The 19,366-nt window shown below is 31.4% G+C and overlaps 2 protein-coding genes across 2 annotated transcripts in view; both read left to right on the forward strand.

Moving 5' to 3' along the window:
• Positions 1 to 2,085, forward strand: part of LOC106470144 (ribonucleoside-diphosphate reductase subunit M2 B-like) — a 6,802-nt gene extending 4,717 nt beyond the window's left edge. Inside the window, exons 6-7 of the mRNA XM_013930674.2 lie at positions 837 to 1,055; positions 1,271 to 2,085. Of these exons, the coding sequence (XP_013786128.1) occupies positions 837 to 1,055; positions 1,271 to 1,423 (372 nt within the window). The 3' untranslated portion in view covers positions 1,424 to 2,085. The remainder of the gene's footprint in view (positions 1 to 836; positions 1,056 to 1,270) is intronic.
• Positions 2,086 to 13,343: 11,258 nt separating this feature from the next.
• Positions 13,344 to 19,366, forward strand: part of LOC106470145 (TATA box-binding protein-like protein 1) — a gene marked incomplete at its 3' end in the record, with an annotated part of 21,056 nt that continues 15,033 nt past the window's right edge. Inside the window, exon 1 of the mRNA XM_013930675.2 lies at positions 13,344 to 14,393. Coding sequence (XP_013786129.1) covers positions 14,019 to 14,393 — 375 coding nt within the window. The remainder of the gene's footprint in view (positions 14,394 to 19,366) is intronic.

Below are 19,366 nucleotides of genomic sequence, written 5' to 3' on the forward strand. Positions count from 1 at the left end.
AAACAATTTGAGAGATTTCAGCCCCACCTCGTATGACAAACCCCACCATTCTAGTAACCCTTCTCTGATCCCTTTCCAACAATTAAATGTCTTTCCAAAGGTAAGGAGCCCAAGACTGAACACAATATTCCAAATGTGGTCTAACCAGTGACCTGTACAATGAAATTATAACCTCTTTAGATTTGTATTCAATATTTCTGTAGATACAATCTCAAATTGTACTTGCCCTACCATTAACAACAGTACACTGCTTACATTTATTATAATTAAAACCCATCTGCCATATATTTGACCAACTCACTAAATCCTTTTGTAAATCAGCAGCATCCTCTTAACATATAGTAACACCCAATATTTTAATGTCAACTACAAATTTAAGTAATGTATTGACCATTCCTTCATCTATGTCATTTAGAAGTAGATGGAAATATTTATCTGATAGTGCAGAGAAAACTTTTGGAAAGGACACAGGAGGATAACATTTATCATGAAAGTGTTCATGGGTATTGTAGCATGTTACAGTCTTATCTGGGGAGTGTAATAGAGTACAGTCATTGAAATTTCTAAGACAATTTTAATAGGGTCGGAGAATTAAATACAATTTTTTACACTAATTTTTAAATGAAACAAATCCTCTTCTTGGACTTTAATCATTTTGAAGGCATTAAAATATTTCCTTATTTTAAGTACATTATTTCATGTTTCAGTGGTGACAATAACTTCATTACTAAATATATTCTACTGTCATAAAACTGGTAAAATTACATTTATCTTACTGTATATATTTTTCCTCCTGTCATAACTTTGTTTTTGATTTTTTTTTTAATGAATGAAAGGGCCTACACTGTGACTTTGCTTGCTTGATGTTTAGTCATCTTGTCAGAAAACCACCCAAAGAACGAGTGATGGGGATTATTCAAGAAGCTGTGAAGATTGAACAAGAGTTCCTAACAGATGCTCTGCCAGTTGCTTTAATTGGCATGAATTGTCAGTTGATGAGACAATACATAGAATTTGTTGCCGATCGACTATTATTGGAACTAGGCTGTGATAAGGTGAAACTGTAAACTTTTCATGTACCATAATGTGTAATAACGGAATCTCCAAGTTTAATATTTGACATTTTATTTATAAGATGACCATTTAAAAAGTGGTTGATAACCTTAGATAATGAAACTAAAACCTATTAATTTTTCAATACTCTTACAGTAGTAGTTTTTATCTGTTTAACATGTAAATTATTTATATTGGTTTGTTTTATTTTTCTCAGATCTATAATGTGGAAAATCCTTTTGATTTTATGGAACACATATCTTTGGAAGGCAAGACAAACTTTTTTGAAAAGAAGGTGGGCGAGTATCAGAAATGTGGGGTCATGGCGAGACGTGAAGAACACAAGTTTACATTAGATGCTGACTTTTAAGTTCAGTAAAGCTTGTTTTATGGTAATTTAAACCCAAAAATGAAGCTTTGTTTCCCTCAGATGATTTAATGTTTTAAACTGTATACTCTAGTTTTTTTTTATTTATATACATATAATATTTTAATTGAGTGTATTATTGTACATAGATTTTCTTATGTATGTTTGTCAAAGTGATTAACACTTGTCATCAAAGAAAAACTTGTACGTGAACAAGTTTCATTTAACACATTCAGTGCCTTCTCGGAGATCGATACCCATGCCATGTGCCATTAGTTTTTGTTTTAATCAGAAGCACTTTAATAAAGCAAAATAATAATATTTGGATAGAATATTTATGGGCATATATGCTTAACCAACTAAAATCTGTATCATAATGCACGTGACCAACATCTATTTTTTTATATCTTGTCATGGTTTTTGGGTATGTTTTGAATTTGTAATAAGGTTAAATTATAGCCATTTGAAGGAGCACTATTATATAATATATATATATAAAAAACAATTTGCAACCAACCAAAAGATCTAAGAGAGAAAACCCTCAGGTGAGTGCCGTCACACCAGAATCGATTTTTAATGCATGCTGACTCCAATAAAATGCAAATTTGCCTCATTGTTTTAGTTTGTTTGTTTTTGAATTTCACACAAAGCTACACAAGGGCTATCTGTGCTAGCCATCCCTAATTTAGTAGTATGAGACTAGAGGGAAGGCAGCTAGTCATCACCACACACCACCAACTCTTGGGCTACATTATAAAGCCCCCATAGCTGAAAAGGCGAGCATGTTTGGTGTGATGGGGATTTGAACCCGTGACCCTCAGATTGCAAGTCGAGCGCCATAACCACCTGGGCATGCCGGACCTTTGTTTTAGTTGATATACATATGTGTCAGTGGCACTGGATAACATACTTTGGACTCACATGTGCATCCAGAGGTAGTGAATATGTTGTCTGATATTACTCTGTCTCAATGTTGATTATCAAGCAGACAACAAATTTTGTTCTTGTGTTTCAACATAGAAAAAATGCAATTTCACTAAGAATTCACAAAAAATCCATGTAAAAGGATTTGTGTCAGATCTTACCTGAAAACTTGTAGTACTAACCTGTATGACAGACAGTTGTTATAATAACATCCTATAAGATTACACTCAAGAAAATATTTATATCTCAATTCCATTACAAACAGATTAATAATCTAAAACTTTATACTAGCAATCTAATACTTAACCTTTCAGAATCACAAAGCTGTTGAAGTGATTTATCATTTTTGAAGTATCCTCATTTATGTCAGTCGGTGACTCCTGAGGGCACATCAGACTGTAAGGGAGTGTCTCAGATTTCTGATAACGGTTCAAATGAAAATGTTTTTTCTTTTAAATATCATATTCTTTAAAGAAAATAACATATTGCTTTGATTCAGACTTGAATTTCCCATTTAATAAGAATATTAGGATTTTATAATATCTTGTAATAAATTTGTTTAGACGAGTATAATTACACTTATTTAAACCAGTAAATGATAAACGAATTTCATTGTGTTGATTTGTATTTATTTGCTTAATATTTTTTGGAGGAATTTTTTCTTCGGTATCTATTGATATTTTTCCGATTGTTAATTTGGTGAAAGGTCTTGAAATTCTTTAGATAATACCACAAAAGAAATGTACTTTTAATTTAATTGTAAAACTGATATTTTAAAAGGTAAATAATTTTCTTATAAACTCTTAACTACATAATATTCCAGTACATATGACACCTAAACCTGTGAAGATTAAAATATGGTTTAAATAATGAAATCATCAGTAAGTTATTCAACAGAATCATTGATGACAGATGAAAATGACAAACTTGAACTACCCTTGGCATTCTGAAATAGTATGTCAATAAGATCTCATTTATATAAATAATGACGTGGTTATGATTGACACCAACCATTATAGTTATATTTTATAATATCTATTTGTGAAACTCATCTTACAACTTAGAAATTTAAAGTTTGTCTCAAATATAGGTAAGATATATTTAAATGTTACTAACATTTACATTTTCCTGATGTCACACTCAACGGGATTTAGCTGTCATTGGGATGGCTTGTTGTGCATCATTATTATTATAATAACACGTGTGATGTAACATTTTGTTGTTGATGATGACAATAATTTTGATTCAATTTCAAGAATTGCCAAATCATTTAATCTGTCCTCTGACGTTTTTGATCTTAAACAATTCTTAACCTGCCAAAGGAATGAAAAAGAACGTTCTGTAGTACAATTTGTGGCTGGTATGTTTATGTACATTGTCAGTGGAATGTCTGTATTTGGATATAGAACATCGAGCCCATCCTTATAGTCAAATCTAGTACTGGCATTTTTTCTTTCAGTAGTAGGTGTGTATGAAAATGCAAGCATTCATCAACCAAATTATTTTCAATGTCTTTCAAATAGCATGTTCTCTTATTTCTGCTGGACTTAATTCAGTCATTTTAATAAGCACAGCAAATTTATCATTTAGTACTTTGTATGCAATTGTTGTTTTTTAATTAGCTAATTATTTATATTGTGCTCCACTCAAACTTTTTCTTCCTTCATTCATTGTTTTAAAATAAATAAGAAGGATAAATAATTGTCAAAGAAAAATAATTTTGTGAAAATGCTTTGACTTCTGTAGTATTACATGCTGGACGAACCAATACATCGATCAGGTTATTTTGCACACGGTACGACTTAGGTGTATGAGATTGTGCCGGTACAGAAACGAACTCGCACAACACTATTGTAATTAATATAAGTAATTGTGACACATTATTGATTTTGTTACCATATGCTCATATATTTTATAGGGTGTAATTGAAAAAAAAATGTGTACAGACATTTTTTTATATTTGATGTTTTGCCATCTTCAAAATTTGCCTTTCTAGACCCATGCCTATAGTATATGGCTTATTTGGAATTCCGACACTGAACATGGGTGTACTTTGAAACATGAAGTCCTTATTGACAATACAGTGTTTTCTTAACAAAACTGGTTAACTCATTTGGTTGCTTGGGTTAAAGAGAAACGACTGCAAAACAAAGCATCAGTAAGATATCAACCAATGTCTAATTATGTGAACATACTTGTATATATAAATATAACTATAGATCTAACTAATTTTGTTTAACCCTTAGTATACTTTGAACAATCACTAGTGACAAAATGTCAATACGATACTCCATAGGAGAACCAATTTTATATAACCTGTGTTGAAGTGAGATAACCTTTGTCATTGGGGTTTAAGATGAGATATATTGTTGTAAAGAGCTGAGGATGAAATTAATTATTCAACTCAGGAGTCATCAGTCATATTTGAATAGCCCAAATAAAGTGTTAAGATCCACAGGATTTGACTCGTAATTCAAAGTTAAACTGACTCAAGTTACATTACAGTGAAAATTTGACAAGATGAAACACGGTATTATATACCAATAATAATAATAACGCAGTTATTCTCAAGACACGGGAATACCCGACTTACCAGTGATAAAGATCACTGTTAAGTCACAGCAATCTTTCCCACGAAAAAGTACATGTGACACCCTTGGTGAATATCCCATATCAAAAACAAAATACTGAGTATGTATAGAAATTTTGAAGAATTTCATATATCAAATAACAGGATAGAAACATGTAGTATGTTAGCATACCACACTGAAACAACTGTATTGTATACATAAGTGTTTTGACAGACTTTCCTTAAAAAATTAACACAATAAAGGTTTATTTATTTTTAATAAATGGGAAACATTACTAGAGACTATAAAACTTTAATGTACACACCATTCAAGCCCACTTACAACCAGTCTTGGGTAATAAAGTTTGAATGGGTAGTAAAAGAAACTATTGCAAATGTATAACATTTTCAACAAGCTCATGTAGCTTAGTTAAAGGAACACATAAGTTTGATAGGTTAATTGGGTTAAGCATGCTGTTCAAAACAATATAAGATTGGTAGGGAAGGTGTTGGAACAGGTAGAAGGTGAATTTTGATATAAAAATAGTCAAAATAATTTATTTTATTCACAGTATGTTCAGTTTATTTTTTACTGCCTCAGGTAAGTATACTCCTTTAAAAAGCATACCTGATAAAGACTGTTCTTTGAAATATGATCTTTACTGTTAATGTTATATATTCCTATAAAGTTAACAAGCATGAAATACTCAAATGAAGTAAATTAACTTTTATATTTACATGTGATAATAATCGCTGAAGTTCCTTACAAATTACTTAATTTATTACCATTGCTTAACTACACTTTTGTATTTGTACACTGAAAAGTAGGCTTAAAAACACATTTTATCTTGGGTGTCTTCCAAATTTGTAATTACATTCTTATTTTAAGAGGTTATCTGTCCTGAGTGCCAAGTAAAAATATTACTTCTGTGATTATAAATCAATTGTGATTGGTGAACAATCTCACTCTTGTATTGAAATAATGCCCTGTTGAAAACCTTAGCAAATGGCTTGTAAAAAGGTATATCAATCTGATAACATATACTGGATTATAGTCATTTAAATTTCAGGCATTCATTAGCATTAATAGTTTGTTCCATTTGTCTATGATTCTTTTAATAAAAATTTACTTTCTCATATTCAATTTGCAGTACTGTTTAACTCAAAACATTTCTCCAAATATGTGTTCATGCACTGTCACACTTCTCAGTTACTTTGGTAACATTTAGTTGACCATAATAAGGGTTTTTTTTTAATAGAACTTTCCGAGGACAAGTTTTACATTTTCCAAACTTATCTTTATTGATAAAAGCACTTCAATGTTATAAAATAAAAGGAATATATTAGGCTAATCCCAGATACATCATAAGTTTGAGTATTTGTCCCAGTGAGTATCAGAAATAGATTTTAGTCATGATACAACATGTATTTTATGTACTCAAGTGACTGCTTCTAAAAATAAAATATCCTTTATATAAATCAAGTGGAATTATATATAATAGTTAAGATAAACTTATTACTTCAGTACTATATTATAAAATAGGTTTATCAAATAAAGGGTTAACACTGGAAACATTTTGCCTAATAACCAGCCTGGACTCGTGCTTCTACTTATTTCCTTTTAGTATTTAAGATTCCATCCCCAGTATTATCCATAAGTCAACAAAGTTCTTTGGGTAATATATATATATCCAGTCCTCCAAGAACTGTAAACACCTGAACCAGATCACCTGTAGTCATTCTGTGCTCCAGATTACAAGATTAATTATTCAGTCTCTCTTCATAACTTAAATACTTCAAACTATAAATTAGTTGGGTAGGCCATCTTTGAAATTATTCAAGCAAAGCCATGTGTTTTATATAATAAGGGGAGAGAAGTGAACACAATAATACTCTATATTAGCTTTACCGAAATGTTTATACAATATGATGATTACCTCCATACTCTTCAACTCAAAACTATTTTGTCTCTTCCAGCATGCCCCACCCCAAGCTGTATGTCTGTGGACTTATACCACTAGGAACTATGTTTCAGTACCCATGGTGGGCAGAGCACAGATAGCCCTTTGTGTTGCTTAATAACAAACAACACCTCTTCCAAACAATCAGTTGAAGGCCTGACAATTGTATCAATCATCACACTCAAACCAATCTCATTCCAACACTAATATTTCTGTCATGTGGAAAATAAAAGTTTACCAAATCTTTCTATTCTAAATGCATCATTTTACATTTGTCTTTTCTCAATACCAATATATCTTCTATACAACAAAAATAGATAGACTGTTGAGGGATCCAACCAGAAAATTGCCCATTTTCACAATCTCTTGTTTTCTACCTTTTTTAGCCCAACTTTTTACATTAATTTGCTAATTAATGGAGCACAAAGGATTTTTTGAAAGTCTAGGGGGAAAACTAATTCATGCAGGCAAGAGTCTTAACAAATTAGCAGGACAAAAAAAAGGAAACTTTTTTAAACCCATGCTGGGCCATTCTTTTTAAAAATAGGTATCACACTGGCAACTTCTAATAATCAAGAATGTCCAAAGACTTTTTTAAGATTTCTGAATGTTTCTAAAATATGATTTTGTTTAATAATAATATATAAGAAGGGATTTTTCCCTCCATATTAAACAGCTTGGGTGTCATATCATGATAATCTTGAATAAAAACAATAGCCTAGCAACTGATTCATTTACACCTCCTCAATGATAAGGTTTCTAATTAAGTCTCTTAATCAAAGGTTCGTTATTTGCTTTGGCTCTCTTTCTAAAGTTAACATAAGCATGAAATCCCCTTAAATACAAATTAATGTCAAATGTAAGAGCCTTGAATGTCTCTTTTAACCTTGACTGTGGCTCTCATAATCTTTACTATATCTTTCAGTTTACCAGTTCTATTTCCATATTCATGAAAAGTATATTTATCACTTAATAATTTAATATTTCTGTCATTTAGGATTTATAATCTTGTTTGTATTTACAAATGTGATAGATCTAATAAGAAAATATTTAGTATCACTCATGATCTTCCTTATAATGTTTGACAAAATAACTTTTTCCTCTTTTGTTTCGATGAAATAACTTAAAACTTGTGTCATCATAGAACCACGACAAAGCAATATTAATGATATCAAACTTGCTAAGGATAACCAAAGTTTCTAATTCTTACAATTTGTGACATGAATTCTACTATCAGTGTAAAAAAAATGTATCAGCTTTTTCACACTTTGGGAAGTTTGAGGGTGATTACCCTTTCTTCAAGGTGGTACACAATTTGAAACTCACATGGCAGTCTTTTAGAGGAAACATTTGTTCTCCCCCCCAAAAAAAATAAGTAAAATAGTTTGAAGTAATTAAGTCTTTTATAAGCTAAGTTAAAATCCTCCAAAGTCCAAAAACTGTTGAAAAGCTACTGTCACTTTGAAACTGTTGAAATACTACTGTCACTTTCAAAGTGTTGAAATACTACTGTCACTTTCAAAGTGTTGAAATACTACTGTCACTTTGAAACTGTTGAAATACTACTGTCACTTTCAAGCTGTTGAAATACTACTGTCACTTTCAAGCTGTTGAAATACTACTGTCACTTTCAAAGTGTTGAAATACTACTGTCACTTTGAAACTGTTGAAATACTACTGTCACTTTGAAACTGTTGAAATACTACTGTCACTTTCAAAGTGTTGAAACACTACTGTCACTTTCTATCCTAAAAACTGTACTTGTTAATCAATTATTCTCGCCTACCTTTATATCATTATTTTTTGTTCCAATATACACCACAAAAACAATCATATATTGCTCCTGATACAAGAATGTCAACTTATTAATAACTTCATGATTTTTGGTCTGGTGAGTGATAAATTCAGATTGTAGAATTCACAGGTACAACAACTGGGGGTTGGAGACTGTTAATCCAAATAGTGCAGCTATTGAGATATTTTAGCCATGCTCGTATTTTTATGTATTCTACTAAAATAGAATACATATGCTTACTAAGTAGAAAATCCTTTAAAAGAAATACACTGTGTTTTCCCTTATTATGGGTTTCAGTACTTACTGTGGGCACAACACGGACAGCCCTCTGTGTAGCTTCATGCTTAACAACAAACAAGCAGGCAGATTCCCTCATTAACAACGAATGGCTCCGAATTATTTAAAATATTATTAATAGCAACTAACTAGGCCTATTGCTTTACATTTCCTTTGTAAATCCACTATTATCCTGTTTTATATCAAGAACCATCTTAACTTTATGTTATTGTCTTTATCTTTCTAGTGATATTGGTATAGACATAAATATTCAATTAGTTAAGTTTGCTGATTAAATTAAACTCTTGGGTATTTCTAGCTGTACTGAGGGTGTTTGGCTTGAAATACGAGGGTCAAGAATTCAAAACCCCATTGCTGAATATGCTTGTCCTATGAGATTGCCAACTGGCTGTCCACCCAGGTGTAAGAATCCTTCGCTTACAAAATACCGGCTGAATTCAAACAAGTTTGGATCAAGGTTGTGTAGAAAAAATACAAACTAGCTGAGAATGTTTAAGTATTACAAAATAAGTTGATAAAACCATCGAGGGTGTGCTCTGCTGTTAATGGGAAAGCTAGAAGAACTTTAGCGTATGCTTATAGTAATCCTGATTACAATTAAGTCAAAAAAGGTGTTGGATCTGTTTCTAAGAAAGGATATTGAATTAATGGAAGCATTCAGAGTGGGGTTACTCAGATTATTTCAGGGATGGAATGAGGATAGATTATCTTAATTTTATTGACTTGCCACTGGCAGAATTGGAAGCCAACACTTCAGAAGAACTTAAGAGGGGGGAATCAATGGGTTGATGAAAATAAAAAAATGGATGAAATTTTAACTTTTCTCAAAGTAGTCCCTTTTGTCTGTATATTATGCTATCATCATCCTTTCAGAGCTCAATCCTTATTTAAACACTTTGTTAGCTCACCCACAATATAACTGAAAATAAATCCTTGCTGTGAATTTTAACTTTATCAACTGACTGTTTCTCATAATCCCTTTGGATTCAGTTCCTTGTGTCTTTGTTTTTTTAACCAAATTTCTAGCTTTCATAATTTTGTAAATTGTACAAGTTATGTGACAGTTTTAACATGTTAAATTTATATATATTATTCCACGTTTTAATCTTTTTGATTTCTCCTGTTATCCTTTTTGTTTATGTACACAAGTGTCTTGAATTAAAAGCAATTTATTTTCAGTAATTTTGTGTTTCTGTCACACATCATGCAACTTTCAAAAAATATTGTCCTTATTCAATAACTATAAATCTTGCTTCATGGCCTCAAATTCAGGAAAAAACTTTTTATTTTGACATGTAGCAAAACATCAAACCTAATTATGTAATGATGACTCTTCCTTAGTTGTTTCTCTACGTCAACTCTTGCAACAAAACTAAAATGGTGATCATTTAGTAGAGAAAAATTTGAATCACTTCCAGAAACCCCCCTCACTTTTTGACTCCATATAATTCCAATCAGTTTCCTTGATTATTGCATCAGAATTCTGATTAGTGATAACTTTGACCTAACTGTACACTTTTTCATCGACTTCCTTCTGCCTGTCATTCCAATTATACAGGCTATATGCTGCTTGTCTCTTGTGTGTCCTGCTCCTCTTTTAACAAGCCTGTCACTATTAAATAACTTATAACCTGAAATTAACCCTGTTATCAATGTTCTAATCTAATTAGGTTTCAATGACTCCCAGTATATCAAATTCTTCCATTTCAACAACAGCTGTCCAAACGTATCCATTTTGTTTGTAAAACTCAATCCCAACATATAGTAGTAACTAAGCTTATGCATGAACCTACTGTGTTTATCTTTAAAAATGTTATTTAATTTATTATGTTCTAAATGTATTTAATTTTTCTAAACTCTCCATTGCTCTGGCTATACTATCAGTTTGTTTATTCCCTAGCTTCTTCCTCACTATATATATATAATAGTAACCATGTTTACTCAGCCCAAGTAAATAAAATTTGATTTATAAAATATATTTTTTCTTATTTTTATACTGATAGTGAGTTTTTGGTCTCTGATATATTTTTTAAAGGTCAGGAATGAGAATATGATGACAAATGTAAAGTTTATGATAATTATAAAGTCATGTGAACCTGTCAATTTTAGAATTATTTCTGGCCTTCAATTTAACTTGTTATAACATTAGCTGCAGCAACCAGTCTTTAACAACAAATATGTTAATATTATATTTTAAAAAACTAACACGTTCTTACACAGTTATTGCAAGTATAGTTGTACTACATAATATGGATATCGCCATTTTCTTTCTAGCCTCTTCCCTCTAACTTGACATCTGTAACGTTTAATGTAAAAGAGGTTTAACTTGATGATAGACATAAAGGATCATTTTCTCTTAAACATTTGATTAGTTTAACATCTACCACAACCCTTTTCATAGGCACGACTGCTATCAAACTTTACAATACACGTTTTCTGTAAATATTAAGATATTTTCTGTCTGGTAATAATTAATTACTGACAATGATATGGGTGTACGCTGTAAAACTCCGAATAGGCCTACTTCAGTACTTGTAAAATTTGTAGGAGCATCAGATATTATAAACTGAAGAAATACGAATATAATGACATTCTGATGGATGCATATCATAAACCCTTGTAGTAAATTTATGTTTGTTTTCAAAATAAATTGTATTAACTAACATAGCCTAGTCTTCTGAGGGTAAGGTCTAATCTGATTAACTTGTCTAGATGATAATTCTCATGAAGTTACACAATACGCTAGAAGTAGTACTAGGAAGTTCGAACAGAACCAGGACACACTAATTACTGTTAGAGGCAGTAGACTTCTGCCGATAGGGGACAGAGATTGCAAAAGAGTCTTCACTATTTAAATAAATGAAAAATTAACTTGATTAAGAAGTTTGAAGAAAGAAACCTTTAGAAACAAATTACTATAACTTCAAAGCTAACGAAGAAAACTCGTACAAAGCTGACAAGGAAAAAGATCGGGTACAGAACTTTTGCTTTGTTTATTTGTAGAATTCCGCGAAAGCTACACGATGGCTATTTTTAACTTCGAATTAATAGACTTAGAGTGAAGTCAGCTAGTCAATGCCGCTCTATAGACTTGTAGGATGCTGTATCTAATAGCAGGATTTGACCGTCACTCTCATAACGCCCCAAAGTGCGGAGTGCGATTTTTTATTTTTGGTGATAAAAGAGACGGAATAATGGTTTGTTTGTTTTTGAATTTCGCGCAAAGCTACACGAGGGCTATCTGCGCTAGCCGTCCCTAATTTAGCAGTGTAAGACTAGAGGGAAGGCAACTAGTCATCACCGCCAACTCTTGGGCTACTCTTTTACCAACGAATAGTGGGATTGGCCGCCACATTATAACGCATCCACGGCTGAAAGGGCGAGCATGTTTGGTGTGACGGGGATTCGAACCCACGACCCTAAGATTGCGAGTCGAGTGCCGTAACCACCTGGCCATGCCGGGCCCCGGAACAATGGTTCTACACTCTGGCACGATATTCACTGGTTCGCACTCAGCCCAAAATTGTTGTAAAAAATATCTAAATCTTTCTGTACAACATGCGAATTAGCTAGTAAGACGACAAATGGGACATCGGTTTTGTGCATAGAAATACTGAGTACAAGTCGAAGAAGATCATCAGTTTACTGTTTTAAGTTGCTGATAGTGTTTAAACCTAATTTGGTGTATGGTATTTAGTTTTGGTCGCCTTAGTTAAAGAAATTTGTTGGAGAGAGTTCAAAGAAGAGCTAATAGGATGATTCAAGGTTTGAAGAGGTTATTGTATGACGATAGTTTGAAATTGTTTAACATGTTTTTGCTAGAGAAGAGAATGATTTGAGAGGGGGTTATATGAGGTTTTTGAGACTGTTACAGATTTGGAATTTATAAATGCAGACATTTTCATAAAAACTTTTACACTCAGTAAGACTAGAGATTATATAAAAGTCGGATACAATTCATTCAGACAGTATTACTTTTCTAAACTGGTTCGGCTTATAAAATTGTTTTTATTCAAGTGTGGTAGAAGCTGCAACATTAAAGAAGATTGGGTGAATATTTTTTAGATCGAGGCTGGATTTAAGAAAAGGGGTTTCTTTATGCAGTTTGGAGTAGGATTTTAATAGAAAACGGGATAGTTCAGTTGGGCCAAAAAAGTCCCTTGTTAGTTTGTCATATATATATATGAAAATTAAATGAAATAAAGGTACTCTTACAAAGTAAATAAAATGTTTTAAAGATTGGGTCTGTTGTTATATCTCTGCCTATCAAGTAGAACTAGTATCATATACTCTCACCAGACGGCTGAGAAAGGGGAAATACTAGAATTCCTTTCATTGGTTATTTCCGAAATAAATAGCCAATGAAAATGATTTGTGGTTCCGGTGCATCCAGGAGGTGGACGTGCGTTGCAGAGTGTTATTATATTCAGTGTTAATGTCTTTGTGTTTGTGGGACTTGAGTTGAATAGTATTTCGGAAGTTTATTAACCTTCTATTAAATATCAGTTTTATCTCGTTTGTGAGGATTAATTTTTAATTACGTTGTTCGTTGAAACCCAATGAAAATTTTAAGGCTTAAAAACTACTTCAATTAATGCAATTAGGCTGTTTTAAATTTAGGAAATAAACAAAGTCTTTGTTTATTCCAATTTCAATTCCATAATATTATTAATGAATGACTTAGGCCTAAAATAACTAAATCTCGGTTTGATTTACACTGTAGATTATAGTATTTATTACTTCAGCAGCGTAATTAAGAAGTACTCTATGAACTTGGAAACCACAAAAAATAAAACTAGTCGGTATCATGATGATTGTGAAAGATCTAATACTAATAATAATAACAGCTTTAATAGTGTTATAATTAAAAAAAAATAGTAATGTTCTCTGTCTGAGATAAAGAAAAGTTGAATATTGTGAAATAGTCTTATTATCTTAGAACTAGAAGTAACGTAAAGGCTTGGTAATAAGTGTTAACATTGGGTCTCAAAACACCACAACAGCAACCAGCCAAACATCTGTATTTGTTGTTCAAAGTGGCTGAAAGTTGATATGGCAACACTTAGTGGATCTAGTGGCATTGTTTATCATCAACTGAAAGAAAGAAAAATCAAACAAGAAACTTGTGAAGAAAGTAATTGTTTACCTGTGTCTGCCCACCCTTCCAATATTAACAGTGATAGTAGTACCATGAATGGATTAGGTGCCCCAAATGTGCCAATAGTGAGTAGTTTTGATCCAACACAATGTGGAATGCTGAATCAGTTAGAACCATCATTTGCTGCAGAAGAAGAAGAATTACAAGAATCTCCTGAAATAGACATTGTGATAAACAATGTTGTTTGTAACTTTAATGTCCGATGTCACTTAAACTTACGGCAAATTGCACTCACTGGATCAAATGTGGAGTATCGGAGGGAAAATGGGGTAAGAAATTGTCTGTTTGACAGTTTTTGGTGTTACTTGTTAAAGTTTTTGATGCTGTTTTTTTTTTTTTTTCAAAATTGTAAAGAATGTGACCATCATTAAAAGTTGTTTCTTCATGATAAATTGTTCCTCATTAAGCAGCGATGAACATGGATGTACAGTACCAAACGTCTAATTTGACATTAAGTGTTTAAGATAGCAAATTTTTCATGTTTTCCTACACACAATACCATATTTCATGCTTCTTATTGTGGGTTATAACATGATGTTGGTTGCTACTTTAATTCACACGACTGCACAATACCCTTTCTAAAACTTATCATTCAGTGACGTTACTGAACATTCAGACTGATCTATAAGCTTTTTTTTAATAAAAAGGCTAAAATTAATATAAAAAAAATTAACTTCACTGTGAGATTTTACACAACTTAAATATAACTGTCAAAGTACCTTTATTAAACTGTTTTTTTTAATTGTATTTGTAATATAAGAAGAAGCAAAGAGATATACAGTCATTGAGTTCACTATTAATTAAATGTAGCCCTCCAGGTTAATATACCTAACCACTAAAAGTTCATATTTCCAGTATTTTCATTCCACCACTTGTACAGGTGAATATAATCTTATTGTTCATGTGCTCATACATCATAATAAAAGTAAATATAATGAGGCTATTTAGTCTACGGAGGTCAATCCTTATCCATAAAGTGAAATAACTAATATTAAAGGACTTTGACTTGTATTTAAACACCAAAAACTCATATGTAGCTCTTTACAACCATGTCTCTATGAAATTTTTTAAACATTTCTAATAACTGCACAAACTACATCACTATATATGCCATTATACAAATTTAAGTAAAAACATTTTCCTAACCAATTCTCTGCCATGTTTATAGATAACTTATAATGTCAGGTTTATTTTAAGATGCACAAAAAATGTGTATTGTTGCTTATTACTTTCCGTGTATCAACATAAAATTGCATTTGAGTTAACTACCTGAAATATTTCCCTAATGCTTATATTGCTAAGAACTGTTAATTAAAGTAATTATCTCCAGTATTTTCTAATTAACATGTGACATGTTTTTAATTATGAAAATGATTGGTTCTGTTTGTTCCATATAATGTCTGCCCATGGTAGTCTTCTAGAGGAATATGCACACACACTTTGTTAGTTCGGACATAGGCAATCGAGATACTTTTTTTCTGGTGGACACAATGTGATATATGATCAATAATCTGTATATTCTCAATCCAAATCTGAAAACTATTTCTTGTAGCAAACATGCATAGTCTTTGGATAGATGATTTAGGAATCAGTACTTCTAAAAGAGTAAAGTTGGGGTAGGTTTTAATAGGAAACAAAACAGAACCACAATGATTGTTTACCACAGGTTTTTTTAAAAACGACCTTCAAAATAGTGATTTATACTACAGTCATTTCAAAATGAAGACACATAGAAACATCAGTGAAATGGGAAGCTTGTTTATACAAGAAAGCGATGCATATATTAAATATTTTGTATTCTGTAAGCAAGTTGTTTGGTTAAACAAATTGATAATTTACATTAGGATAATGACATACTATCTCACTTTGATAATGCAATTTGTAGTATTACTGATGATATAAAAATTATAAACTGCTGAGTTTATTGTACATGAAATTGCATGTTTACCCTTACTAGTTTGCGTCATTACATTTATCAATTGAAAAAGCATGTTGTTAACAGTGTCCATTGTATTCAGTATAACTAATTTGACTGTGTAGGTGTCTCGCTATTCCAGAGTAACTATTTTAGTATAAGCATGTTTCAGATTAACGAGTTTTCACTGCATATAGGCTTTCAAGGCTTAAATCAGTTATCCTTGCATTCATGTTTGTATTTTCAACTTTATTTCACCATTCAGACATACAACACAGAAAAACTCTCCAAATGTTAACAGTTTTGAACACCTAAACCAAGTCTGACTCGTGCATTCTGACGGGTACAAAATCCCAGTCTAACCACACGTGTTAAAGTGAGAATCATTCTGAACATAGTCATTTAAACATCTGCTCACTAATGAGAGAAATTGGTAATAAACTAACTTGTAGAATAGCTAGGGGGAGCAAAGAGTTTGGAATAGATATTCAGAGCACAGGTTAAATAACAGTTTCAAAGATAAGACTTAAAGATAAATTTCGTAGGATCGAGAATAAGTTTAATTGCTTGTTATTTCTGATGTTGGGAACAAAAGTTTGATATAATGGGATTCACTGAAACTTTGTTAGATTTGGAGTTACAGGCTTTTTAATAATGATAGACTTTAAAAATGGGGTGGGTCTTTGTATCAGAGATGAACTATGGTTTGTTTGGATTGGGGGCATAAAAATGGTAGATAACATACTTTATGTATATGGATTAGAAATTGATCAGACAGGAGGAGTCTCTGAGAAATTGTATAATGAAATCAGGGTTGCTAATATTAAGGATAATGATGCAATAATTATCAGACATTGATTGCGATTGTATGGACTCAAATAGAGATGAAGATTTTTGGAAATGATTCAGGATGGTTTTCTATATCTCTTTGGGCAGAAAACTTACCAGGGTGAGGGTGTTATTTATTGGTTTTATTGTTAACCACTAATGAAGAGCTAAAGGGGATGCAGTTGGTGAAAGAGTGATCTTTACCTAATTAGGTTTAATATTTTGCTACATGTTGAAATAAAAAAAATAAACAAATTTTAGTTTCTAAATCCCAGAAAGCTCATTTTGAGGCCATGAGAAAAGATTTGTTATTAATGAGTCTAAGTGGGATGGAATTTACATGATGTAATACATACACAAGTGTGGGTTATGTTTGAAAATTATGGGATTATCACTTTCAAGTGGTTAAAAAAAAACAGTACAATAAGATTGTGTATTAATGAATCTAAGTGGGATGGAATTTACATGATGTAATACATACACAGGTGTGGGTTATATTTGAAAATTATGGGATTATCACTTTCAAGTGGTTAAAAAAAAAACAGTACAATAAGATTGTGTATTAATGAATCTAAGTTGGATGGAATTTACATGATGTAATACATACACAGGTGTGGGTTATGTTTGATAATTATGGGATTATCACTTTCAAGTGGTTAAAAAAAAACAGTACAGTAAGATTGTGTTATTAAGGGGTGAAAATAGTGAGTTGGGAGTAAAAATTAAGAATGAAACTCAAGAATTGGACAGAGTTGGGATACAAGTTGATATATGGGAGCATTCCCAAATGTATGGGAATGTATAATTTTGTTTTTCCAGGCCCTTAAATTTTATTTCAGTGTTTAAAAATTTGGGGAGTAATAATTAGCATTATGGAAGTTACAAATAATAATAATAAATGAATAAGCAGTGTTTCAGATGTTTAACATTTCACCTGCTCTCATTGAATCTTTATTAACTGCAGTTGTAGTGATGAGTAAACACTTAGAAAATTGGTTTGTTTTTGGAAGTAAATAAACTTAATTTTTACTGGTTAAATTGATACAAAAATACAGTTTGACATCATTTTACAATTTCTGATAAAATTCATCATCTTCATGATCTATTATTCTAGTGGATTAGTCTGTGTGTGTGTAATGATGATAAGGATAAAAGGAGGAGTTGTGGGGAACTGGTTACACAGTTTGTTGGATTGATCCCCAGTGAAAGTTTTGTAGCTGATACTGTACAGTTTTCTTCAACTTGTAACTTCTGAGGTCACCATTCACTGCCGAGCTAGGTCTCCCAAGTTTTAGGATTGTTAATATAACGATACTCTCAGAAATATCAGCCTTTTATCAGTCACTATCTGCTAGGCTAGAACCTTTAACCGGCAGCTAATATTCACTACAAGTTATCTGAATATTAATATTTTTATTCTTTTTTAACTTTTGGATAACTAACTATTTTTCATTAAAGATAAATTTTTAAAGTATATGTTATTTATTTTAAAAGTGCTACAAACCATTATTTTAGCAACATATGTTCAAAGTTTTTTAAGCTACTGTTGTATGTTTTATTGATTTGATAAACACTAGGAGTGATTTCTTTGTTTATTATTAGAAATTATGTTGGATAACACATGAACTTTTTCTACTATCTCATGAATAGGGGTGTGTGACTAATTTGATTAATCAATATAATCAGATACTTAGCATCAATTACACTTATTAGTGTTATGTAAAGTTATCAATTAATCAAAATTTCAATCTAATTGATTAACCCTTTCGCGACATGTTCGGGATAAAATACATGAGTTAAGTATATATGTACTATATCTTATAATGCAGTAAGTGTATCTTCACAAAATTTGGTAGACTTTTAATAAAGATTATGAGTCTTTCTTACACAAAAAATCACATATTTTAATGAAGTATTTTTATTATAGATTTGTTTGTGAAAGGATCGAGCCTGTTTTTTTTTTTTTTTCAGTCCAAGTGCGAAGTGATTAAAAAATACAATTGTTTGTCCCAAAAATCTCAAATATTATTTGTGTAATCTCTAAAACCTCTTAAATACATTTCAAATGTTTGTTTTCAGTAAAACTATATTTTTCTGTTATTTTCTCTACCCTAACTCTATGGGGATCTGTCAATTTGACCGGCCTCGTAACCACCATACAAAATTGGGAAATAAATATAAATTATGGCTTTTTTGTTCTAGTATGACTACAGATTATAACATGAAAACACAAATATTTCGTTCAAATAGCATAAATCTCATAACATTATACATTTGTGTATATTTATTGTTTTTATTGTATAGATCTTCCAGCCGTGCCTGGCTAACAATACAGAAGTTACAATGATGTGGTGCACGTGCATTAATGATATCTTATCCAATAATATAAAACTGATCTTTAGTCTTTACAAAATGACCTGTTTTGGTTGTGTTTTAGTGGACTAATATTTTGTAAAATACAGTCACATTTCAATTATTATACATTATATATTTATATAG

This window comes from Limulus polyphemus, unplaced genomic scaffold, assembly GCF_000517525.1.
Source record: "Limulus polyphemus unplaced genomic scaffold, Limulus_polyphemus-2.1.2 Scaffold3844, whole genome shotgun sequence".
NCBI classification, from domain to species: domain Eukaryota; kingdom Metazoa; phylum Arthropoda; class Merostomata; order Xiphosura; family Limulidae; genus Limulus; species Limulus polyphemus.